The sequence below is a fragment of the Cryptomeria japonica genome, chromosome 3, assembly GCF_030272615.1.
Source record: "Cryptomeria japonica chromosome 3, Sugi_1.0, whole genome shotgun sequence".
NCBI lineage: Eukaryota > Viridiplantae > Streptophyta > Pinopsida > Cupressales > Cupressaceae > Cryptomeria > Cryptomeria japonica.
This window is the reverse complement of record NC_081407.1, coordinates 512,293,704-512,321,150: the sequence shown is the minus strand read 5'-3', so window position 1 is coordinate 512,321,150 and position 27,447 is coordinate 512,293,704. Positions and strand designations below refer to the sequence as shown.

At 40.6% G+C, this 27,447-nt stretch overlaps 1 protein-coding gene across 1 annotated transcript in view; it reads right to left on the bottom strand.

Annotated features, from left to right (window-relative positions):
- The window catches only part of LOC131060196 (uncharacterized), a 153,906-nt gene that overhangs the window by 27,756 nt on the left and 98,703 nt on the right, over positions 1-27,447 (bottom strand). The window contains exon 7 of the mRNA XM_057993343.2: positions 26,628-26,776. Coding sequence (XP_057849326.1) covers positions 26,628-26,776 — 149 coding nt within the window. The remainder of the gene's footprint in view (positions 1-26,627; positions 26,777-27,447) is intronic.

Below are 27,447 nucleotides of genomic sequence, written 5' to 3'. Positions count from 1 at the left end.
CCCGAATACTAGACCTATCTATCTTCTTGTCACTCTTCCTCCATCCCCTCTCTCTACCACTCTCTATCTCATTCTCTCCTCTCTCCTCCAAGATCTAGACCTATCTCTCTACCTCTCTCTCTCACCCTCAGACCCTTGCAAGGGGTGCTACGCTCAACCTTATTTTGGCGAGGTGGAGGAGGCACATCGGACTCCTAGGACTAAACCCTCTAGTTCTATCTCTCCCCTATTTTTCACTAGAGCTAAGCAAAGGAAGATGTAAAATGTTTTGATGTAGTATTTACTTTTAGTTTTAGAAAAACAATTTGCTATTTCATTTTGTTTCAATCTATTAGCCACCAGCATTCCATAAGAGGATGCCATTTTGTACCCAATTTGCGTTTAAATCAATCAAATATATCTAGACTTAGCTTGTTTCTTTTGTGTTCTCATTTATTGACTCATTGGATGCATCTCCTCACTAGATTTTGCAGAAAAAATGCATTTCTAATTAAATTTAAGCAATTTAAGTTGTCGAGTTTTTGCCGAGTACTAGCCGACTTTTTCCCGAGTTTTTTTTCAGGCCTTGACGAGTTTTTGCTTTTGGCGAGTAGTTCAACTATGCATGAGACTCTATCCCGTGAACCACGAAACCCTCAAGTTGCTCAATGTAGACCTCTTCCTCAATCACACCATTGAGAAAAGTTGTCTTTACATCCATCTTAAGTAGCTTCCATCCCTTAGTTGTTGCAATGGCAATGATGGTCCTGATGGAAGTATAGCGAGAAAAAGGAGCAAATGTTTCTTCATAGTCTATTCCTTCTTTCTGAGAGAAACCACGAACCACAAATCTAGCCTTAGATTTCTCAATGCTTCCATCAACTGCATGCTTAATCTTGTACAGCCACTTGGAAGATACAACTGACTTCCTCTCAAGTCTAGGAACAATATCCCAAACATCATTCTTAATAATGGATTGATACTCTTCATCCTTTGCATCTTTACATACTTGTTGTTTTGAGGCTTCCTCAACACTGGAAGGTTCAGTCTCAATAAGATTACACATCAATGCAACATAGCTAGACAATCTCTGTGGTCTTTTACTTTCTCTGAATGTGCCTCTAGGAGCTGCAAACTGTTTTACCTCCCGCATAGTGTTTCTTGCCCAAAGAGGTCTCTTCCGGTTCACAACAATATCTCTAGGCCCATAAGTAGGATCCAAAGGTTCAATTGGATCATCATCTGCTACAGGTTCAATGGACTCCCTCTGAATCTCATGAGTATGATCAATGTCCATGTCTTCAGGAGTCTTCGGATTTTCATCATCTATCTCCATGCAAGACCCCTTAGATTTTCTGAATGCAATATCTTCCTCAAATGTGACATCTTTGCTCACTTCTATTTGCTTCTGACCGGGAATGTAAATACGGTAGGCTTTAGAAGTTTCCTTGTAGCCCACAAAAATTCCTCTCTTGCCAGAAGGTTCCAACTTGGTTCTTTTGTCTTTGGGTATATGAACATATACTAGACAACCAAAGATCCTCAAGTGACTTACATCAGGCTTAATCCCTAAAAAGGCTTCTTCTGGAGTCATATTCTGCAATATCCGGTGAGGACATCTGTTCTGAACATACACTATTGTTCTAGAAGCATCTGCCCAAAGAAAGATTTGAAGGTCTTGATTATGGATCATGGCTTTTGCAGCTTCAACAATGGATTTGTTCTTTCTTTCTACAACCCCATTTTGCTAAGGGTTGTAAGGGACACATAACTCCCTCTTGATCCCTGCCTCAATACAAAAATCACGAAAGCTACCAGAGGTGTACTCACCTCCATTATCAAACCTTAAAACTTTAATTCTTTTCCCAGATAAGTTTTCTACTTGAGCTTTAAACTCTTTAAATCTACCTAGGACTTCATCAGACTCTTTAGACCTTAAGAAATAAATCCAAGTCTTCCTAGAGTAGTCATCTATGAAAGTTACATAATACTAAAAATCCACTTAGGGATGGAATTGACATTGGACCACATAAATCTGAATGTACAAGATCTAGAATTTCTTTAGACCTACTTTCACTACTATGAAATGGTCTCTTAATATTTTTACCCATAGCACAACCTTTACAAGTACCATCATGTACATGACTGAGTTTAGGAATACCTTTAACCATCTTCTCTAATGATGGAAGAGCCCTAAAATGTAGATGCTCAAGTCTTCTATGCCATAGTTCGCTAGAACTGGAAGAATCATGTAGAAGAGCTTGAACAGGATGAGTGGAGAGCTTATACAAACTCTCATGACAATTCTCAATCACACGAGTAGTCTTGATGCTAGAGTTCTTTGGCCATGCAAGAACTCTCCCTTCTGAAAATGCAATTTGCTAACCCTTATCCTCCAAGGCTGAAATAGATACAAGATTTCTCTTGATTCCCGACACGAATAAGACATTACTTAGGTGAAGAGAGACTCCAGATTCTAGGTTGAGTGATGTAGCACCAAATCCTCTTACAGAATAGCGTGCATCATCTCCAATGATCACTTGGAGATTAGACTCCTCCACCAAATCTAAAAGATGCTCCCGATAGCCGATGATGTGTCTAGAAGTTCCACTATCAATCAACCAGGTATCACTATCCGTAGGAACATTGCTTGATAAGGTAGATATGAAGAGGAATCCATTAGAGTTATCTTCAGCTTCCTTCTGAGTTGAGACTTCATTAATGTTCACCATCTGTTGCTTAGGCCTTGTCAAACAGTCCCTTGCATAGTGACCAAAGTTGTCACACCTAAAGCACTAGATGTGAGAGAGCTCTTTCTTCTTCTTCTTTGAATCAGGTGCAGAATATGATCTCTGATCTCTATTCCTTTTGAAGTTACCCTTCTTCCAATTCTTTCCTTTCTTGGTAGATTGGTTGGAAAGAGCAAGAGTGTCTTCATTTTGAGAACCTTTGACAATTCCCCTAGCTGCCAATCTTGATTCTTCTTGAATGCAATCTGCACGAAGACGATCAAACTTAGGCAATTTGGATCTTCCACTTATACTTTGAATAAATGGCTCCCATGAATTAGGAAGGCCATTCAATGCCAACATGACAAAGTCTTTATCAATCACTAGATCTCCAATAGCGCTTAGTTGATCCCTCAGGTCTGAAATCTTCATGAAGAATGACATGACAGATTCTCCTTTCGCCATCTTTACTTGATGAATTTGTTGCCTCAATGCAAGAGCTCTACTTGTGTTGTTAATCTCATATAGACCTTCCAAGGTCTTGAACATATCTCTCGCGGTTGTCATCTTGGAGATGAGAGGCACTAAGAGATCCCTTACGAAGTGGATCAATGTCTTCTTTGCTTTTATGGCATTCTTCTTGAATTGAAGTTTCTCCTCTTGATCTTATGGCTCGGATAAGTCTTTTATCCTCCACAAACTGAAGAAGACCATTTTCTTCAAGTGCAATAAGCACTCTAAACTTCCATGAAGTGAAGTTTAATGCGCCTTCAAGCCTATCCTCAACTTTAAAGTCGTTCACCATTTTCGAGGCTTTGAAGTTTCTCCTTGAAGGTGAGAGATGAGAGAAAACTTCTCAATTGCTTGGAAATCTGATCACAATCTTACTTCACCGTGGCTCTAATACCATGTTAAATTTTATAGATTAGGTAGACAGTAAATCAAACACAATTGCACAGAGTATACCCTGGCAAAACCTTCCTCTTGAAGATGAAAAACCTAGCAATGAAGTATGTCTTTATTATCTCAACTATGTCAGGTGACTTTACAAAGAATTTGCTTCATACTTAAAGCTATATATGAATGGCAACAATCCACAATAGAGAATATACAATCTGCTATGAAAATCAGTCTTCCTTAGTTGATTCACAAACCGCTGTAGATAGTCTTCTATCTGCTGTAGATGAATATCAACGGACTGCTGAGTGAATGATATGAACTGCTGTAGATAGAACACAATCTTGACGAAGATGATATGTATACGATCTGCTTGTATGTGAAGGAGAGATACCGATCTGCTGTAGAAGATCACGAACTGCAGAAGAATATTAATATGCTGATCAAGCAATACAATTTGCTTGTATGTTGATTCGCCTTGGAAGTAAGAGGGGACCGAACTATATACTCATGCATGGGTGATGCCAAACAACACGTCTCCTCCAAAGGTCGGCTTCTTATTAAACAATTATGTTTCTTCATTAGAGAGCGGTTATACTTCAATCAATACGTCTCTTAAACCAAGGGTGGCGGGTTTATGTTTGTTTAATTACAAGGTCGGCATAATATAGAAATCGACTTTATTAAATGTGTAAGGCCGATAGGCCATTCACACATTTATTAGCTATGTTGGCCCAGAAGGATCCGACCGTAGCTATAACCTTAACATACTCTAACCTAGGAAATTCAAGAGACGGTATTGACTAAGGTGAAATGAACCACACTTTGGCTCACCAACTTAAACAACTTAACAAAGCAAGTGTAATCTTCAAGGGTTTGTGTTTATGATTTTCATATCCAAAATGATTACAATCAATTCAAAAATATGTATGTAGATTGAACTTAGGCATCCACAAAAATGGGCTCAAACTAACTTTGCACAATAAATAGAAATCATCTTGCATTCATCTAATAACTTAAGAAACTTCCATTCTATCTATTGAAGAAACTGGAAACCATGCAACCTACTTAGACAATATAGATTTCAAAGCCAATAAGTGCATAAGAAGCTTTATTATCATAGCAGTCTATCGCAACAATTTCAGAAAAACCTCACTCTCAAAATGAGAGGAGGAAGTCTTATATAGGCACTTTGGAATCAACGAACGGTCGAGATCAAACAGAGATCAATGGCCCAGATCAAAACAACAAAGCCCTAATTATGGTTTCCAAAACTTATCAAATTAAACAAATGAAAGCAATGCATGTGTCATTTGATGCTATCTTCTAGGAGAATGTGCCCACTTTCCTTTTCTATGGTGGCATATTCAATGAATTTGGACACGAGGATTACCCTCTCCCATGGTGACATGTGGCAAGTTGCCTATCCTGTATTCGACCATGTCCAACTCATCTATACATGTGGCAAAAGTGCTTTCCCTGTTGGCAGCCTGTGTCTGAAAGTTGCCATTAACGAAAAAAAAGGGTTGATGCCTTAGTCAAATTTTGTTTGAGAATTGGCCCTATGAGACTGAATAAATTCTCCTGAATTTTAATTTTCAATGTTTTTGCCCCTATATCATTTTCTCGCACTATCTCCTATTCAAGCACTTATGCTGCTACAAGGAAAATCTTATCTTGAATTTCTCTTACCACTTTCTCCACCTCAGCACAATCAACCTCTATTTTCTTCAAGATTTCAACTCTTGTTGTCAATGCAAAGTACCAAGCAATAAAGTCATAGACATCTCCAACTTCAATCACACTTCCATTGACCAAATCTTGCTTGGGGTCCTCTCATTACCTTCAAGCACGGAATTATTTTACTTTGAATGTTCTGAAGGTCCTCCCACATTTCAGACATATCTTGGATTCTATACAAAAAGGAAAATGTAGACTCATATGCTGACACCGGGTTCTCCACCAATATGGCGGCTTGATCTATTATATCTGAAACCCACCCTTTAGCCTCTCCAATTGTAATTTTCATCTCTTCGAAATCTTTGATAGATTCTTGCAGAAGGGCTAAAGGTGGAGCAACTGTTGTCTACTCTCGGGCAATGGGATTAATCAAGTGCTACAGATATCTCTTCAACTACTCATTCTCAGTCTTTAGTTTTTCTTTCTTTTTGATTTCTTTTCTTAGTCTTTCCTTGATTGTCTTGACAAAATCGTCCAATTCCTGGACCTCTTGCACCTTAGTGGTTGAGCCCAAGTCAATGGTTGTTATATCATATTCTTCAGGAGTAATATCTTCCTATGCTTTGTTGACCTTTGACACTTCCACCCAAATGGATCTAAATCCTCCATCATCTTTTTGAATTAAGGACAACTTTTTGGCTCCTTTCCTTTCTATTGTTTTGTTTAATCCAACCAAGAGCCCCATTGTGTCATTCTCCTTTTTTTTTCCACAAGCGCCTTAGCTTTCGTCCTTTCCCTCAGTCAATCAAGAATTGTTGATTGTTCCATGCCTTCATCCTTTGGATCATCATCGATTCCCTTGAGTGCTGAAATCATACCATCTAGAAACTCCCCTTCAGGCTCGGTATTCTCTAACTCCACAATCTCTGGCTGAATGAGTTTCAACTTCTGTTCCTTACAAATAGGAGAAGGAATTCCTATTTCATCTTCAAGTTCATTTTCATCCATTGGAGGCTTGTTCGGAGCCATGGATGAGGCACTGATGGTAGAATGGGCCTGATTTGGCTTTTGTCGCTTGTTAGTAGTCTTTTCATTTGCAATTTTCTTTCTCCTTCCCTTGGATGAACTCCAAATTGTCTCCTTTCTCTTTTTGGAACCTACACTCTTAGCACCCTTGGGATTGTGAGACATTTCATCATGGTTTGAGGAAAATGACTCATTATCTCCCATCGAATCATATGTGAGGAGTGTATTTCTTGCCTTCAACTCATTGGTCTTCTAGGCAGCCCACCATTTGGAGTATTCGACCACTGGTCTCATTAAATCACCCATGTTCGCCCTCTCAGCATCTGACCAATCTACTAGAGGAAGAGGCTCCTTTTTTATATCTTCATAGCATAGTTGAACACGTTCATCATCATCATCTTCTATTTGATCAGCTACCCAGAAAATTTCAGGTCAAATCAGACTTAGTGGTATTCTTGACCACACCCTCTTTCTTATTTCAAAATTGCCTGCAGCATTGGCCCAATGGTCTTCAAGGTCGGGCCTATGTTCATATCTTCTTCCATTCACAAACTCCATACGGTGAAAACGATCAAAGTAGGCTTGTAAGCCAGTAATTAGTACATAAGTCTTTTTAATGCTTTAATAGAAAATAATAGTATTAAGTTGTTTCTACGGGTAGTTAGTTGTCGGACGGTTGGTGGCCTAACCAACCGCGAACTCTTTATATTGTAAACTTGTAGCACATTGTAAGGACATGGTATTGGGAGAGGAATATGATATACACCTGTGTTACCCAAATCTATTCGGGTATACTGTGTTGTGCGCTATTGGTTCCATGTTAATGAATGAATTGTGATACTTTGGTATTGTACATTGTATATTGATGTTCCATATGCTACCACCTGAACCACGGAGGCTACTAACATTTTGGCGCCGTTGCCGAAGTCGAACCTGAAGGTCTGAGGAGGGAAAGCTGGCGGGATGGAAGTATAATGGGTCGTCCATTCGACCAAAATATCCTGGTGACAGACAGTGACATAGAAGATAACACGGAAGTAACCAGGGAGGATCAGTTGACACAGGACCTGATTCACGCGTGGGACGTTTCCGTGGACCGGTACGTACAGCAAGAAGCGGAACTGAGCGCTGTCTCGGCTGATACGGTACGGGCAGAACTCAACGTGAACCAGGCAGTACATGATCTCCTGGGTAGCCTTCCAAGGTTGTTGGCACGTGTACTAGTGGAACGTGAAGAGGAACGAGAGAACACACGAAGAGAGCAACGCAGGCAGCAAGTGCTCCAACAGTATAAAGAAAGGAATCAAAGGGAAGAAGAACAGAGGGACTATACACAACGACGAAACCGCCGCAATTCCAAAAATTAATGCCAAATACACTAAACAAAGATCGAAACCGAGAAGCCCCGGAGGAACAAGAAGGGAACCAAGAAGACATAGTAAGAAGATCCCTGCGGATCCAAGAACAACTTGAGAGGCGCCTGAAACTCTACAAGATAATGGAAGAAAGAAGGAGCGTGGCGGAAGGTTCTCAACAACATACACAAGCGTGGGACAAGAGTCACAACAGCCCAGAGGTATCAGGTAGCAATGATAATTGGGAAGAAACAACTGCGCCAACCAAGTCATCCAACAATTCTCAGGACAACTCGGGAAGTACACGGAAGATGGCACATAACTCCGAAAAACAGAAACTCCCCAGATTCAATGGACTAGGATCGGAGGATCCCGCCCGCCACTGTAAAACTTGTGTCACCATATGGCAGGCCATTGGCAAGGATGATGAGGATAACTGGCTAAAAGCATTTCCAGCCACCCTGCGAGGTATTGCCATTGATTGGTACACGGACCTACCCATCACTTCAAAGGATACCTGGAAAAGACTTCCTAAGGCATTTGAGGAGGAGTTTCGGCTACTGCGGGACGATGACGAGATCGTCGCGGAAATATACAACACCAAACAGGGCAAGAGTGAGACGGTACGGTCCTACTACCGCAAACTAAAAGAATTAATTGGCAAAATGGATAATACCCCGGCCGACGGGTTAAAGAAGCGATGGTTTATTGAGGGTCTGCAACCATCACTGCGGAAAAAGATGAAGGTAGTACCCCCATCCACTTTCATGGAGGCATACAATAGAGCAATGGATATTGAAAGTGAGAACAAGACATCAAAGGGCAAGAAGCGTACAAGCGATGAAGATAGTAGTGATCAGGAGAGCGAGGAGGAGTCACGTACAATACAAGCACTCAGGAAGGATATGAGACGGATGATGCGGGAAATGAGAACGCAAAAAGAAGAAAGTAGGGAGGGCAGAGACCTCTGGTGCACAGAGTGCAAACTGGAGGGACACACAAAAACCAATTGTCCAAAGAAAGCTTTTTGTGACATCTGCCAAGTGTTGGGACATGCTATTAAGGAATGCCCCTACAACTTGAAGGCTAGGAGTGCCCAGGTACTTTATACTCAAGAACAGGCAACACCACCCACTACACCCACCAAGAACACAAACCCAGATGCGTCACCAAGCGGTTATAGGACCAGCCGGAGGGGGAGTAACAACAGCAGCAATAATAATACACCACGGGGTCGCATCCAATACGATGCAAAAGGAAGACCCATGATACAATGTCGACGATGTAACGAATGGGGCCATTTTGCACGCGACTGCCAGAGTGGTGTTGGGCAAGGAGGGCTACTCTGCAAATGGTGTGGGCCGGGCAATCATGAAGATACGGAATGTCCAAGACAGAAAGGAGTGAACATGTTGGAGGTAGTACGGCCGGAACTAGACACACGGTGCCCAGAAGTACTAGCCATTACCCGATCTCATACAAGGAAACTAATATACCCTGACCCAGGAACAGAGAAGGGAAGACTAAAAGAGGCACAAAGAGAAGTAGAAAGGGAAATGAGTGAGGAATGGAGAAAGCCAACACCCAACAAAACCACCAACACCATACGAACCGACTCCGAAACAACCATAATGAAACAGCTACTGAAAACCACGGTGCCGGTCCGCGTAGTGGATCTGTTGCAAACACTACCACAACTACGGATAGCTATAAACCAAGTGGAGGAGACCAAGAAGGAGGGGAAGATGACGAACCACAAGGAGGAAATGGAAGGAAGGAACCACGCAAAGGAGACTAATGATCCTATGTTGATGACAGTAGGGGTAGGCAGGACACCAGCCGTAGTAGAAATGGAGATTCTCGGGTTCAGACTTACTAACACCATCGTGGACGGAGGGTCTACGGTAAATGTGCTACTTGAGGAGACATGGAAAACCTTGGGGAGACCGACACTCTAGCCGCCAGCCTTCCACCTCGTAGGAGCCGATCAGCATGGCATCAAACCATTGGGCACGCTTATGGGCCAAAAGGTAACTATCGGGACACAACACTTCTTTTTAGATTTCATGGTCATATCATTGGAGCGGAAGGGATATGATGCACTTCTGGGAAGAGGATGGCTGGTCACGGCCAAAGCAGACCACAACTGGAAAAAAAATACCCTTTCCAATGAAAGTGAGGGAAACAAATATGTCATTGATCTGCGAAACCAACAAGTGAGTCAAGAAATGGCCTCAGATTCTGACTCGGAGGGGAATACCATAAGGGAAAAAGGCGAGATAGAGCCCAATGAAGAAGGGGTGCTCCGCCTCGGTAATTGCTCAGAAGACGAAACAAGTTCTCTAAGTGGACTATTCCACTGGTAGATGGAAGATTATGAGATCTTCCAACCAGAGTGCAATGTATTGGAAATCCTCGAGTTAGGAAACGATGGCACCTACCCGCCACAATTTGCGGAATACGAGGAAGGAGGGGCAGAAGTAGATAGCACACCGGCACACCAATTTGAGAAAGAAGTGGTACAATACGAGGAACCAAAGGTTCAGAGCACCAACTTGGGGGATGAAAAGGACCCAAGAGTGATAATGGTCGGAGATGATTGGAACCCTGTACTAAAGGCAGCCGCGTTTAAGATATTCTTGGAGTATAAAGATGTGTTCGCCTAGACTTATAAAGATCTGAAGGGAGTACCACCGGAACTATGCGTACATCGAATACCTTTGATGGAAGGGGCAAGACCTGTGCGGAAACGCCCCTATCGCATGAATAAGAACTATGCGGCCAAGGTACAAGAAGAAATAGAAAAAATGCTAGACGCCGGGATCATTTTCCGAGTGCAAACTAGTGAATGGGTCTCTCCCATTGTTATCTCCCTGAAAAAGGAAGGAAACAAGATCCGCATTTGCGTGGACTTCAGAAGCTTAAATGCGGTAACCATTAAGGACCCGTTTCCGATACCGTTTACTGATAGCATCCTCGAAGAGGTAGCAGGGCACGAGATTTACTCCTTCATGGACGGTTTTTCAGGCTATAACCAGATCAGCATTGCGGAGGAGGACAAACTCAAAACCACATTTATTGTGGAAGATGGAGTTTTGGCGTACAACCGTATGCCATTTGGGCTATGCAACGCCCCAGCCACTTTCCAGAGGATCATACTCCACATCTTTGACAAAATGGCCACTGGGAACTTCAAGGCCTTCCTGGACGATTGGTCAGTATATAGTGATAAGGAAAACCATTTGAGGATACTGGGAGAATGCATGGACCGGTGTCGACGAGCAAGACTGGCACCCAATCCCAAGAAATGTAGGTTCCTAGTGCCACAGGGGAGATTACTCGGCCACATAGTCTGTAAAGCAGGGTTAAAAACAGACCCACATAAGATCAGAGTTATCCTCAACATGGATAGCCCAACAGATGTTACGGGGATCAAATCCTTCCTTGGCCATGTTGGGTACTACCGACGGTTCATTAAAGGATTTGCAGAAGTGTCCCTTCCACTTGAACACCTAACAAGGAAAGGGGAACCATTTGTGTGGGGCAAGGAGCAGAACGAAGCCTTCCAAGAACTCAAAACCAGATTGGTAAGTGCACCTATTTTGGCTTAACCAAATTGGGAGAATAAATTTCATGTACATGTGGACGCTTCTAACTTTGCAATTGGAGCCATCTTAACGCACCCGGGATCCTCAGGCTTAGACCACCCAATATATTTTGCTAGTAGGCTACTGTCAAAAGCAGAAAGAAATTATAGCACCACGGAAAGGGAAGCCTTGGGAATGGTATATGCAGTGCAGAAGTTCCGCCATTATATTTTGGCCACCCCATTCACATTTTTTGTGGATCACCAAGCACTCATGTACCTGGTGAACAAACCAGTTATTCAAGGACGGGTAAGCCGATGGTTGATCTTGCTTCAGGAATTTACTTTCAATGTCGTGGTGCGACCAGGGAAAAGTCACGTAATGGCTGACCATCTGTCTAGAATAAAATCCGGGGAGCCAGGAGAAGGAGGAGTGAGCGAAGATTTTCCCGATGGCCAATTATTCAAGATAGCGGTGTTAACTTCCTGGTACGAGAAACTCGGGCAGTATCTTTCTACAGCAACATTTCCAGGTGACATGAGCCCAAGCAAGAGAAGGAAGCTCGCACTAAAAAGTACCACGTTCCAGTTGATCCACGGGCTCCTATATAAACTAGGTCCGGACGGTATCCTGCGAAGATGTGTCCTAGAGGAAGAAATTCCTGGAGTCCTAAGAGAATCTCACGAAGGACTAGCCGGAGGACATATGGGGCCAGATACCACGGCACGGAAAATTTTGTTAGCAGGGCTCTGGTGGCCTACACTTTATGCGGATGCGAGGGAATGGGTGACCAGCTGCGACACGTGCCAAAGGACAGGTAAGCCACTCAAACGAGACTTCATGCCCCTGTTCCCGTCCCAACCACAGGAATTGTTCGAAAGATGGGGACTAGATTTCGTAGGACCTATGAGGACAAGCAAAATACATAGATGCCACTACATTGTGGTGGCTACAGAATACCTCACCAAGTGGGCCGAAGCCATAGCTTTACCCGACAACACAGCCTTGAGCACCGCCAAGTTCCTATATGAACACATTGTGACCCGGTTCGGAATACCCCTGCAACTCACCAGTGATAGGAGGGTACACTTCGTCAATCAAGTGATACGCAATATGACAACAGAATTCAAGATTTTCCACACATTATCTAGTCCATACTATCCCAGGGCGAATGGCCAAGCGGAGTCCACCAACACTAGTATCTATTCTCTACAAGACGTGTGGAGTAGAGCAAGGAGATTGGGAAGAGCGATTACCAGCAGTATTGTGGGCCTACCGAACAACGTACAAAGCGACAACTACACACACCCCCTTTCAGCTTATGTATGGACAAGAGGCAGTAATGCCAGTAGAATACACTGTGCCAACCTTGCGGATAGCGGTACAGAACAGATGGGGGGATGAGGAAAGCCTAAAGGAAAGACTTATGGCATTACAAAAATTAGATGAGCGCCGCCTAATAGCCCAATGGGCCATAGAAGTGGCTCAGAACAGAAGGAAAGCTTGGCATGATAAACATCTAAGGCGGATGAAGTTCTCGCCAGGACAGCTGGTACTCAAGTACAATGGTCGGAATGAACTCCGACCAGGTAAATTTAAACTTCGATGGCTAGGGCCATACAAGGTAAGGGAGGTGGGAAAAAATGGAGCTATTAAATTGTCCAACCTGGATGATAGCCCCATCAAAGATCCAGTAAATGGATCAAAACTAAAGATCTACAGAGAAAGGGAGTCCATAGCCATTAATATGATGACCATTAAAATGGTGGTGATTGAAAAAAAATAAAATAGCCAATTTTCAAACAGAAATAAAGTGGCACAAAGAAAAAATGAAGAGAGAGGACAGAGAGAGAAAGAGAATAAGAAAAAAATCAAGGCGGAAGTATTTAAAAATAAAAGACCAAGGCAAAATATCAAAAAACAAAACCAAAAAAGTAAAAATAATAACGCAAGAAAACAATAAGAAGGCGGAGGCCACGCACAAGAAACACATTGTACGCGGGTTACACAGGGTGGAAGAAAGAGCACGCAGCAAGGAGAGACAAGCGCACAACGGAGTAAAGGGGACCGTACGCGTGTAGGAGGAAGGAGTACGCATGCAGGAAGGCAGACGTGGGGACGAAGGCCTACGCGTGGAAGGCGTACGCGTGGAGGAAGGCGGGCACGGGGACGAAGGCGTTCACGTGAAAGGAGGAGGCGTACGCAGCGGCGGGAGGCAGGCGTACGCGGCAAGAACGAAGGCAGCCGCGGGGAGAAGGGTGTACGCGGTGGGAAGGAAGGCAGCGGGGAGAAGGGTGTACGCAGTGGGAAGGAAGGAAGCCGCGGGGAGAGGAGCGTACGCGGTGTGAAGGCAGGCGTACGCGGCGGGAAAGGAGGCAGTCGTGTGGAAGGTGTACACGGCAGGAAGGGCCACGTGGAAGGCGTACGCGGCAGGAAGGAAGGCAACCGCGTGGAAGAAGTAAGCGGCGGGGAAGAAGGTAAGGTACGCAGCAAGGCAAAGGAAGGCGTACGAGGGAGCTGGGGCGTAGGACACAGCACCAGCGGCACAACATGGAGCAGCAGCGAGAAAGGGGCGGCACTTAGAAACAAAAGCACGCAACCACCAGCTTATACAACACCTCAGCCTCAATCATAGCGTATAGGCCCACAGCCCTCGGGTACATCACCATACACGCACAAGATGGTGAAAGGGAGTCATGGCAACCCTAAAAAGGGAAGTTATGAAATAAATTACAAAGCTAGCACTTCTAACAAGCAAGCAATGACCATGCCAGGAATCAGCAAGAAAAGCCAAGAAAGAGCATCAGAACAGGTGAATGTAGAGAATGTCACGTTTGAAGGAGTAATTGGAAGCGAGTGCAGGAAGTGGTGGGAAAACAATGAGGAGGACCACCCCCTAAAAAGTTCATTAAAGCAAGCAGAAGTTGACAAAATCATTTTCATGCCCATCTTCAACCTAAAAGAATTCGAGCCTATACTGTGTGCCATGGTCCACGGATATGAGCAGGACAGACATAGATCAGTAATTGACTATTTGGGACAAATAGTGGTCATTTCTTATGCACCCAAAGAATTCAGCAAAGTTTTCGGCATTCCCAGTAGCGGCGATTCAGCTATGAAACCATCAGCCAAAATGCCTACAGAAGAAAAGAAATGGCTACTGGAGCATATCTGCGGCGACGCACTCACAGAAGAGCAATGGAACAGTTTATGGCAGAATAGCAATAGAAGGCGCCTGAAGAAATCTTACCTCACCTCACCAGAATGGAGATGTGTCCTGGATATCATAAAGAGTAAGTTAACAGCAGCAAGCAGAGCATCCGATGTTGCAATATGGATGCTACGCCTCATGCACGGATTGAATAATGGCAAAATTTATAACTGGGGCAGAGTCCTTTCTGACCGTGTGAAGGAAGCCATGCTCCTCAAACACAAGACCCTATACGTGCCCCATCACCTCATTGCCCTCTTCTTGGAAGCATTGAGAACTCAAGTGGCGTTAGAAAACAGAGGAGGATTTGTGGCCTCAAGCCAAGTGGAGCCCTACAAGCCGGCCATGTACTATTGGCTACACCTGGACACTTTTACAGTAACCACAGAGACAACACCAAAGAAAAAAGCAAGGCTAGAACTGGCAGGAAACTTAGAAGATGGAGGAGAAGAAGACAACAATTCTGAGGAAGAGGTAGATACAGGGGGAGAAGAAACATACATATCATCTTCAGAAGAAGATGAAGGAGAATTCAGGATGGAGCCAATGGGCAGGGAACAGGAAGGAGAACACGTAGGAGGGTCACGGCAGGTAGGGACAGAGAGCCGTATGGAGGGCATACCAGTCGTACCAGGATGGGGAGTAAGGAAAAAGGTACTCTTCGAACCAGCACAGATTCCCACCACGGCACATTTGGTAACTGGACTCACAGGGACCCCATCTCAGTTAGTAGACTTGCGGGGACAGGCTGGAGCCCACACCCTTCATATAAGCACAACTCGGGGCGTAGAAGCGGCTAGAGCTGTTGCATTGGTAGTAGCACCCATAACTGACCCACTTGCAACCATGGAGGTAGGAAATACCGAAGGAGGAATACACAGTGAAGAGCCAGAGGGAGACAAAGGAAAGGGGACTAAGGAAACAGACATGGAGACAGAAGCAGACAGCCTGCTAGCAAGATTCCAGATGGACATAGAGGTTCCACCTCCTTCACCATCATTGGGGACTGATCAGCAGGAGAGCCAGAGGATTGAAGGAATCGAAAAAGGGCACAGTACGTCCTCACCAGCACCAGCAGAGGGAATCCAAGAGTGGGAACCAGTTGCACAGAATTTTCTTTCCGAGTTGGAAGTAATGAGGGCAGCCACGAAGAGGATGATAGATCAGTCTCGAGGGTCTGATATGCCTGCTATAGTAAGAGCAGCGGAAGCACTACTGGCGTTTATGACAGAAGGCTGTGAGAGGGAGTTCTCAGAGAACATTAGGAACCAAGGTTGGCCTGACACGGGAATTCCAGAGATAATAGCAGAATGGGGAATACCACGGATCCTTAGTGAACATACAGAAGGTAATCGGAAAGTAATGAGAACTCTCACTTCCATAGAGCAGACCTTCCGTGCTACATTCTTACAGCTCCAAAGGATGACCTGGGAAGCAAACAGAATGGAAGGAGCCCATACCTTAGCCCTTCAGCGAGAGAGTGAGCTAAAAGAAACGATCCAGGCTATGGAGCAAGAAATGGTTCAAGAGAGAACCATGCGATGCGAAACAGAACGGAAGTTGGTTGCCTCCGAGAAGGACCGAATGGATGCACTCAGGCTTCTGAAAGCCACTCGAGAGAAGCAACTTCTTGCTGAGAGGGACCTAAAGATACTCCGAGAACGGACCACTACGGGAACAGGGACGTCCTCTTGTCCCTCTAAGTAGATATTTCTTGTTAATTGCTGTAGTGTTCGTCTGGAAGACGAACAAGTTTGGGGGGGGGATGATGTAAGCCAGTAATTAGTAAATAAGGCTTTTTAATGCTTTAATAGAAAATAATAGTATTAAGTTGTTTCTGCGGGTAGTTAGTTGTCGGACGGTTGGTGGCCTAACCAACTGCGAACTCTTTATATTGTAAACTTGTAGCACATTGTAAGGACATGGTATTGGGAGAGGAATATGATATACACCTGTGTTACGCAAATCTATTCGGGTATACTGTGTTGTGCGCTATTGGTTCCATGTTAATGAATGAATTGTGATACTTTGGTATTGTACATTGTATATTGATGTTCCATATGCTACCACCTGAACCACGGAGGCTACTAACAAGGCTCTTGATTGGTAGAGAGAGAATGGATACCATTGTATTTCCTTGCCCACATCTGCTGCAGCCTAGGCTGATGGACAAGACTCTAACATTTTTCCTTTGGAGAAAGGAAAAGGAATTCCAGCCTTTTGCATGGCTCTCTGGACACTAGTAAATGTCTCAAGCTGCCTCAAGACTTCCAACAACACCATCCCATTGGTACGATACATTGGGAGTTTGTACGGGCATCCAGTGAATCCTTAAATTGGTGAATATGTAATCCTTGGATATTGAATATACCAATACCCATATTGGCTGATCAAGTCCTTGGATTCTTGTGATAGCCTCTGGTGCATGCCTCCTTGCAAGGTTCTTGTGATATACATGAGAAAGGCATCATTGGTTCACTTGAAATGATATTTTTCTTCTAAGTGTAGTTGCGGATAGCAATCGTACACACTAAACTGATTCTCCTTATTTCCTACCACTCCCCTGCAAACCAAGCCTTTGTACCTATAAGTCCTTGTGAATTCATAAATGACCTATGAACTCATATAGAATGACCTTGTTCTTTCTAAATTCGTTAATTGTTCATCAATATTGTCACTTATAATTTTCGCCCAGTTTATCATTTTGACGCTAGTTGTGACTTCATTAATAAAATAGTACATCCAAGGTTTGAATGGTGAACCCTACTGGCTGCCCATAACTGTGTTCAATAACAAAATACGATCCCCAAAATCTTCATTCAAGTACAGTCGGAGAAGCTTCTTGGGCATCTTCCCGTGGTGTTGTCTTGGCTTGTCTAACCACAATTTGTTGATGTTTATCTCACAATCTTCAGCTTGGTCCTCATATATTATTGTGGCCTCCTCTTTAGTTTTGTAAACGGTTCCATGATATTCTAGAATGCCAAAGGCTTCCCTGATGGCAGCCTCTCCCAGATTTGCAAGAAATCTCCTATCCGGTGCCACAATCTCCCTTTCCAAAGAGTTGTAATGCTTAGCACATTCAACGATTAATTCATTGCATTGGACTGCTGGAAGAAATCCAGCTGCTTGAACGATCCCGTTTCTCATCATCCTCCTAGCAATAGGCGTAGGCAACTATCCGCCGAGTCCATGCATCCTCCTTTTGAACTCTTTGAGATCAATGTGTCCAAGGTTGGTATCACCAACCTTCTTCCAGTTTGAAGACATCTTCGATTCAGGTTGGGAAGCTTTATTTGCTTGAAACTTCATTTGTGATTTCTTCGATGATCTCGCTTCAGCTGTCATCTACAATCTGCAAAACCAAAACATTAAGTTAGACTCCTTACTTTGAGTGAAAATCCGAAGTTTGGATGGAATTATGAGCTCTGATTTTGGCTTCTTTCACACTTCAGCTTTTCAACATTTAAGTTTTCAGATTAATTACAAGCCACAAGTGTGAAAAAGCACTGTGAAATTGATTAGGACTTAGTGAAATTTAGCAGAACTTGGTCTGATTTGAAAGTTTGGACTGAGAATGATCTTTAAAAACCTGAATTTGGATAAAAACTCAGTCTGAAAATCTGAAAATTAACTTGAGAATCAGACTTAACTTCTGCAAAATTGACAAAAATCAGACTAAGTCCCTGAAAACTTTCTCCAAAACTTAAAAAGCGGATCAAAACCCTTAGAGAAATGCCTTGAACTTTTATCAAAACGTAGAAATTGAATCAAAATACCCGTCACCTTAGAAATTAGACAAGAAATGGATGAAAACTCTCTGATTTTAATCTTTCAATGCCTTGGAATCCTTCAAAATACCTCTAATCTGTGCCTTCTACGACCTGCTCTGCAAAATGTGGAATGTTTGAATGAACGAATGAATGGCTAGCTCATTCATTATAAGCATGAAGTTCGATTTGCATATTAGAAGTTTAATCTTGTCTTTCTAATTCAGTTTTGATTTGATTCCCTTCTTCTCACATTTATCAAACTTGCGACACTTTTTAAAAGAATCAAACTGCCTTGTTTCCTTTTAAGTTCAATCTTCTTTCACCATTTTAGCAAATTTCTATCTTCTCTCAAGTCGAACTTCATGAATTTTCCTTGGCTAATCTCAAATCATATTCTTTCCCAAATCGAACTTAGCATTTTGCTTCCCAAATCGGACTTTAGAATGTTTTATGACAGCCTTAAATTGGACTTGGAATGTTTCCTTCCCAAATCTCCTTAGGCAGTTCGGACTTCATTAATTCTTTTACAGCCCCAAATCAGACTTCATGATTTTCTTTCCTAATCCAAATCGGACTTCATCATATTGTAAAAAAAATCAGACTTAGCATGTTTTGACAGCTCTCCAAATCGGACTTTATCATATTGTTTACCAATTATCAAATCTGACTTCACACTTTTCCTTACAGCCTCAAATCGGACATCATTTTTTTCTTAACATGCATGGATAGGAGTTAGAACATTTTGTGACATGATCTCAAGGCGGACTTTATCTGATTTTGGATCAGACCTTATGAACTCCATGATCAAGCTTTCTCCTTTGGGTGAACTTTGGATAATTTGAAACCAAATTCATGTCGGATTTTGAGCATTTCATGACTTGAACTTGATCATTTCAGATCGGACTTTGAGCAGTTCATGACTTTTCATGATTACAAATTTTCTCAACTTCTCAAGGAATTTCCCTTCGTGACTTGAACAAATTTTGGACATCAATGCTTTCTGGATAAATTTTTAATTTGGATGATATTTTCCCCTAGTTTTCATCCCGGAGACACAAAATTTGCTTTGGGAACCCAAAACCCCATGACCATGAGCTGACTGATCTAAACACTAGAAAAAGCGAGAATCCCTAGAAAATAGCAAAAACTAAAAATAGAAAGTTCGGAGATTGATCCCAAAGTGCCTAAAACAAAACTTCCTAAAAATAGGAAAAAAACAGAAAAAAGAAAACTTTCTAAAAAGTCCAATTTGACCTCTAAGCAATTGCATTTTTTGTCCTTCGGGCTCTCTAAGCCCTTGGATGGTGTCTAAACATTGTCCCGATCATGATTCTCCTAATGACTTGATGACCTCTTGAAAAACTCCCAAAGGCTCTGACTCTCTTATTGAAAGGTTTGGTGACTTGAAATTGCGACGCTCCAATGAAACCCTAAAAAGCAAAAATACGGGGGGTCCCCATTTGCAATGAGGCAATGTGTGAAAAAGGTCACAACAAGTTAGCCCTTCTACTTCTGCTCTTGTTCAATTAGCCTTAGTCAGCCTTTTGTATTTTCATTAATTACATCACCTAGGGTTATTTGGGATGTCAGCCTCCTTTGAGGTTCTATTAATTTTTGTCTAAACTTCAATTATTAAAGCTACAATTTGATTCACAAGACAGGGGCACGACAGTCCACCCTTCCAAAGATTGCTTGTCCGTAAGCAATAGTGGAATGATCATGTAGAGAGTGTTCAAAACTTCAAGATGACTCCAATAGAAAAAGGCTTGATGTATGCAACTTCTAACATTTTTGGGAGTCTAATTATTAATCCATCTTCTGCTGCGCTACTCTGATATTATCACAAATTGCAGATTTGAACTAAGACTACTTTTAATTTGAATGTGAGTCGTAACCAATTTGGGAATTGGCAAGGTTTTTAATTTAAGATGAGTTTTCCATATATTAAGATGGGGATTAGAGATTTGAACTAAGACGACTTTTAATTTGAATGTGATTCATAACCAATTTGGAAATTGGCAAGGTTTATAAATTAAGAAGAGTTTTCCATATATTAAGATGGGGATTAGAAGCATGTCACACATCTATGACCTTTAGTGCAATTTGTTCTCAGATTCTATAACTAGACCATTCAAAGAGTTTCTCTCATTGATGATAGACCATACATAGAATAGCTATCTAGGGTGAAATGGTCATACAAAATAGAGATCTTATGATGTTAGGAATCTGTTTGCTGAATCCTAATTGTTTGTGTGATAGCTGTACCTTAATACAATTGTAATGTTATGAGTTGGATTGTTTGATGTTCATAAAGAAGCTTGACATAGTGACAGATCACTGTGTACAATCTGGTTCTGTACCTTATTAGGTTTCAATACTTGTCTCAATCTTGAACATGATCTTAGTAATGTTTCATTATATGTGATAGTAGTAAGCAGATTTGGTAAATGATAAGTACTGTTAGAGTTAGAAAACGGAAGCGCTTCCAGAACCAAGAGTGTCATGTATGGATTAAGACCGTGGTAGTGGAACATACAATACCCTAAATAATGTTTACTCCGCCATTATGCACTGTGCATGATTGGTGTACAGAGATGTATAGTTTTCTTGCTCCATATGTTGTCGAATGATTATACTAAAGTCAATAGTTAAGAGATCTTATGACAATTGGTGAGATAAATTTCTCAAAAATGTATAGAGGGTGTATCATATACAGTACATGAAAGATGTTTGATATTGATAGGTCTAAGTGATGCTGTGAAAAATTAATAATAATAATAATTACAAACATGATGTCAATACTGTCTATATAAAGAATGTTTGAGCGGTTGTTAGTTCTACTGTTCTTGGCAAGGTTATTGATAAGTTTTAGTATTGTGTTTGTCACTGGTGTGCCCTAGAGGATGGTACTGTTATTATAGACTGCTCCTCACATGTTTTTATAGTTATTGTCCTATGACTTAGTACCTTGCTATTGCTTGTCATGAATATATTGTGAATGGTTATTATTCTCAACATGTTTCCTTTCACATTTTATAACAACTTATAGGCAACTTACCATACTCCTCAAGCATTTGTATTCTCACACATTCTTCCTTCCTATCCTCTGGCATACACCCTATAGATTTCCATGGCATGGTCATGTTCACCTGTCTCTATGTTGTTTTTACTAGTGTCTTACCAATGTTATTGTGGGACTCGTGTTTGCAGAGAGAAGGGTCTTGATAATCTAAAACATGCACCGCGTTTTCATTTGAATGAAAGAATATGGCTATTGAAATATTTATAAGTAAACACTCATGGAATCAACTTTGTTAAAAACATATTAAACATGATGCAAAGCATATTCAAGACAGAAGGTATACAGTAGGAAGACATATACATCCATGAAGTAATCATGCTGAAAACACGACAAACATGGGGCAAACACGTAGGATATGAAGCATACGTACACAACACAGCATACTTCAGATGGGTATACATATAAAACACACATGGAGTAGAAACCCATTTGGTATGAAACAAACATGTAAAGCAAGATATATACACATAAGGCATAAAATCACACACATCAATACATGTAAGGCATGAAGTATGAAGTATACACATGAATACATGTAAGGCATGAAGTATGAAGTATACACATGAATACATGTAAGACATTAGGCATACACATAAAGCATGAAGTATACACATGAATACACGTAGGGCATGAATCATTCACATGAAATACACGTAAGGCATGAATCATACACATGAATGCATGTAAGGCATGAAGCATACACCAAATTACACGTAAGGCATGAAGCGCACACATAAATACACACAACGTGTGAAGTATACATAAATAGACATAAGGCATAAAGTGTACATATAAGGCATGAAGTATAAATACATGTAGAGCTTGAAGCCATATAAATACATGCTAGGCATGAAGCATAAATGCAATGATGGCCAATTTGATTTTATTCTATGACTTACTTAAGAAAGGGTTGAATAGTTAAGCCTAATTGTATGGTGGTTAAGTAGGTTTGTCCCTCATGGTGGCAGGATTAATGCTCTGATACCAATTGTAATCTCCCCTTTTGAGATGATCCTTAATCTTGCCCTAAAATCACAAGTTTGATTAAAATAAGAAATGTAATAGAGTACGAATAATATCTTTACCAATAAAATGTCTTTAGCAAGATAAATCCCGATTTAGGTCCTATAATCATGTTACACAATATTTGAAATATAATTCATAAAATAATTATTTGGATTAGGGTTAGGAATACAACAACATATAAGTGCATACATATCAATAATCATCTTAACCTATTTAGATAAATCATGCAATAACTTTTTCAACTTTAGAAACCAAAGATCAATAGTTCCATTTCCCATAATCAACCATAATAGCGGTTGGAGAAGAAGCACAATAAGGCGCCCAGAATTCACCACAACTAAGCCCAAGGGCACGGAGCATCAAACCAAGATAACTCGACCCCTTGGCCCCAAGTGGCACGAGCTCTTTTCCATCCAACATGAGGTGGGCTACTTAGAAGGGGAACTCATATCTACTCTCCCACTTGTTGCTCCACAATAAGGTGCATGAACTGTTCACCACAACTAAGCCCAGGAGTGTGGAGCATCCAACCAAGACACTTGACCCCTTGACCTTAAGTGGCAGGATATAATGTCCCCATTTTTGCGCCTTCCTTAGCGTCAGTGTTTTTCAAGGAATAGCCTATCTAATTCGTCATCATAGGCTAATGAGTTGATTTGGAGGCCATTCAAGGTTCTTCAGATGACACTTTGGGTGTCATTTTCTTGTGTTCTCGTTTCCAGTACGTTGAGATATTTGAGATTTACATTCCAGGGATCATTTAGGCACTATTTACACTCATTTATCATACTTAGCAAGTCACATGGACGTTGGGTTGGACCTTACTATTTATAGTAAACCATCTGGATGGTCAACAGGCACTATGGTTACCCCTAGGGTGTTGGCAAAATTAATTAACTGTTTTTATATTGGCTTTAATTGGAGTTTATGATTTATTTATTATTGTTAAAGTAATGACTTTAATAATATTAAATATCAAAAACGACTTTATAGTTAATGTGTTAAAGTTTGGATCAGATTTGATATGTGAGTAGTTTTATTTTTTCTAATACTTGATTCACACTAAGCTATACGACAATGAACTCTTGAGTGCAGGTTGCTGCTTATCTGAAGGGAACACAACTTAATTCATAAAGTATTTGCAAGACTGCTAAATGAAGGAGATCGATATCTAATGGCTTGCACTTTCAATTACTGTACTTACCGATTAGAATCGAACTCCATCATAATATATACCTTACGGTATAGGCATGTCAATGGATAGACATGCCCCTACGTACGTGGAGACATGTCGATGAATAGACATGCCTCCACGTACGTGGAGACATCTCTCTTCATTGAGATGTCTCTTAACATACCGAAAATCATAATCTGATTTGCAAGACAACGATTCTCCTAATCGTTTGTTATCGGTTTAACAATAGACAACGATTCCTCTAATCGTGTGTTATCGGTTGACAATAGATAACGATTCTCCTAATTGTTTGTTATCGGTTTAACAATAGACAACGATTCCTCTAATCGTTTGTTATTGGTTGACAATAGATAACGATTCTCATAATCGTTGGTTATCACTGTTATCTGCAAGTAACGATTCTGTAATGTCCCCTTATGGGTTTAGGGATGCTTTAGCCATAATTAATCAATTTCAAGATACTTATGACTCAGACTGAATATATTAGGAGACAACTCCACCTTAACATGCATCAAATCAATGATATTTCGCAAATCAATCAATTAAATATTCATAAATAAATTATTCGTCCATCAAACATCCCTAGTTCTTAATGTAAGTATCAAACCAATTGTAATGTCCCCTATTAGGAACATCTCCTTCCCCACTTCTTAAATACTGATAGTAATAACATGTTTTAGACTATACGTATACTAATTTCTTATGTATTATGAATATATATATGAAATTAAGTATGACTGTCATACATATTGCAGTCCATATTAATATTACTATTTATTTTGCATAAGAACATTATTGGGCTTCATATATTAAGCATACTTATTAAACACATCCCCATGCATACCACCAAGAACAAGGATGTTACTGCCTGTAACTTAATAACAGTTCTGATCTGATTTGATCCATGGTGATCCTACTAGATGTTTCTGATTCCTTTCCTTTATATCTCTCAATGTGAGGGAGAGGTCACACCTCTTCATCATGTATGCCCTTTGGCAAGAGACACACCCTTTCACCATTCTCTTTGATAGAGTGCAACTCTTCATTATTTCTGCCCTTTGAAAGGGACACAACCTCTCATAATCAGATCTGCACTTATTATTTAAATCAGATCTGCACTTCTCATTTCCAAATTATCCCCCCCTCTCAAATGAGGTTCTCTTCTCCCTTTTATATCTCATTGTTGAGGGAGTCACAACCTTTCCTTTCATTTCTTTTGACTTTTCATTAACTTAATTAATTTTTAATTAATCATATTTAATTATATTTAATTATTTTACTTTATATTTTAATTTAATTTTAAATATTTTAATTTTATTATTATCATTTATTATTGAATTTTATTTCAAAGTGGGGACATTACAGATTCTCATAATCATTCTTGAAGGGAGATCGACTATTGTCGATATACATAATCGTACTTGTTCAAATGATCGGCCCATTACTCCACCATGCCTGTCACCACTCTTGGGTATTCTCAGATCTCCAAGTTCGAATCGACAACGGCGTAGAAATGTTTAGTCCCTACGAAAGTGTTCCTTAACCACACAAAGTAAACTATACAAGTAAACAGGAATGTAACAGTACACATAACCAACACAACAGTTCAGAAAGCAACCATCCACATATGACCAAAATGATGTATCTTTATTTCCAAAATATGTAATGGTTATACAATCTTCTCTTGTTCCTGATGCAATTAAGGAATACATACTACTTGGCAAATGGTTAAGAGAGCCAACCTTCGGCAACTACCAACTATCCAAGAACAATTATTCACTGCATTGCCAATTATTCTTAATCAAAAAATTATTTATCTACTTGGCAAAACTGCTGCCAAAAATCTTCTCTTCGTTCAATTAACCTTTGCCTTCGAACTAGAAAGGTGGAGGGCATTTCACATGAATCCATCGACCTAGATAATATTGATCAATATGGTGAATGGATTGTCGATGAACAAAATGATGATGATGTCCTCCTTACTGAAGAAGATCTTGCAGAATTGGAGAGAGGAGCGGCAGAAGAAGCAGAAGCCACAGGAGTGGATGCAATAGAGGAGAACGAAGACACGTTTGAAGAAACAATTCATCATAATTTTGATATCGTGGCACCTTCTAGTTAGAGGCATGAAAAATTGAGTTACATTAGGAGAGGAAAGAGGAAGATGTAGATTGTATTTGATTGATTTTCTCATTTTGACATATCATTATATGTAAACATTTATAAAGTTATGATGCTGTTATACATTTGAAAGTTTGAACCTATGAGTATGAATTATGAAATTTCAAATGTTGAGTGTTTGAAGATCATAGGACGTGTAATATTTGAATTATGACAAATTGATAGTCAAATTAGGCTTTTATGTTCTCTAAATGCATTGGTTTCTTTTTATTTCGTAAAACTACAATTTTCTTCTTTGTCAAGTCCTATCCTGAATTTTTAGCCGAGTCCATGCTGAGTCCCCAATCCTATTTTGGTCTGTTGAGTCTGTGCCCAATCCAAGTCCTAAAACTTTGAGTTGAAGCATTTAACAATCAGGGATAGTATCATAGGGTATTTCAGTATATGTAGATGAGATCTCATGTTCATTGACGTGATATTTGGTGTTTGAGACCCACTAAATGATCTCCTACAGAATGAGGTCATGAGAGAGTCCTGTAGTGAGTTATGGATGACTGCATGGGAAACAATGCAATCACACATGGGCGATTATGGAATACCTATGTACCTAAATTAGAATTTGTTACATTGTTTGACCAAGAAAGGATATCATAATGAGGTGGTAATAAGAACTCTTCTGAATGTTGTGAACCTTGCACTATGCCAACTTGTCATTTATGATGATATAGGTTAATGATTAAGATTTTTTGCGAGATGTTTATAATTAACTTTTCTGCTATATTTTATGCTTTAGTCAGCCATAAAGAAGAGATACACTATTTGGATTTTTAGTTTTTGAATGAGCATTAATCAGTGTAAGATAATTAAGTGTTGGTGCAGAATTTCCATTCATTGCAGTTGAAAAAGAGAATTATATAAAATTATTTAAGGAAATTAGGGTATTAGATAAAAAAAGGTATACTCAACCTGCCATGGATAACTGCAATATGAATACCAGCTGTTTGGATAATTTCATATTCACTGGGTGTCATCTTGTGGGTCCAACATGCATTTGCATGCCCATCAAAGCCATGTTTGATCTGCATACCACTTTTCGATATATTTCTCACATACTCCTGCACACAGTTAGTAAACCATTTTTTATCGATATGATCAAGAAGAAAAAATCTCTGGGAGTACTGAAAATAAAGAATTGAAGCAGAATATTTTCCAACTGTTCAAGAAGAAGGCAGTCATGGAATGATTTGAAAATACGAAATGAAGCAGAATCTCGATGGGCAGTCTCTTGCTTATGCATTTTTTTGCATGCACTATGACTTTTAGAAAAAAAGTATTCCTTGTAAGAAAGATCTTTGCCTATTTGCATGTGAGGGAAGAGCTAAATATTTACCATAAAAAAAAAAACTTTTAATTACTTAAAAATCACTTTGAAACCAAGTCTTTTTCACTCAGAGTAAGTACATAGCTTGAGGTGATAAAAATGCAATGGTTTATAGGTATGTCGAAATCATTCTTAATCATCCTTCCATAACGGGAGTAACACTCCCAAAATGAAGGTCAAAAGGAATGACCTCAAGTACTAGATCATTGAAACTTTCATCGAGGAGACTAGTGTGCAAATTGCCTAATAAAATGCTACGTGCTTAAATGTTGAAAGTTGAACTGGGTAAACTATCACATCCAATTTTTATGTAGTATACACCGATAGACAAGGCTAGCTGCAAGGCCTAGGTGAGTTTGACGGAAGAGATTCCCCTCGGTTGTCAAATCCAAGCTAAAGGACAAC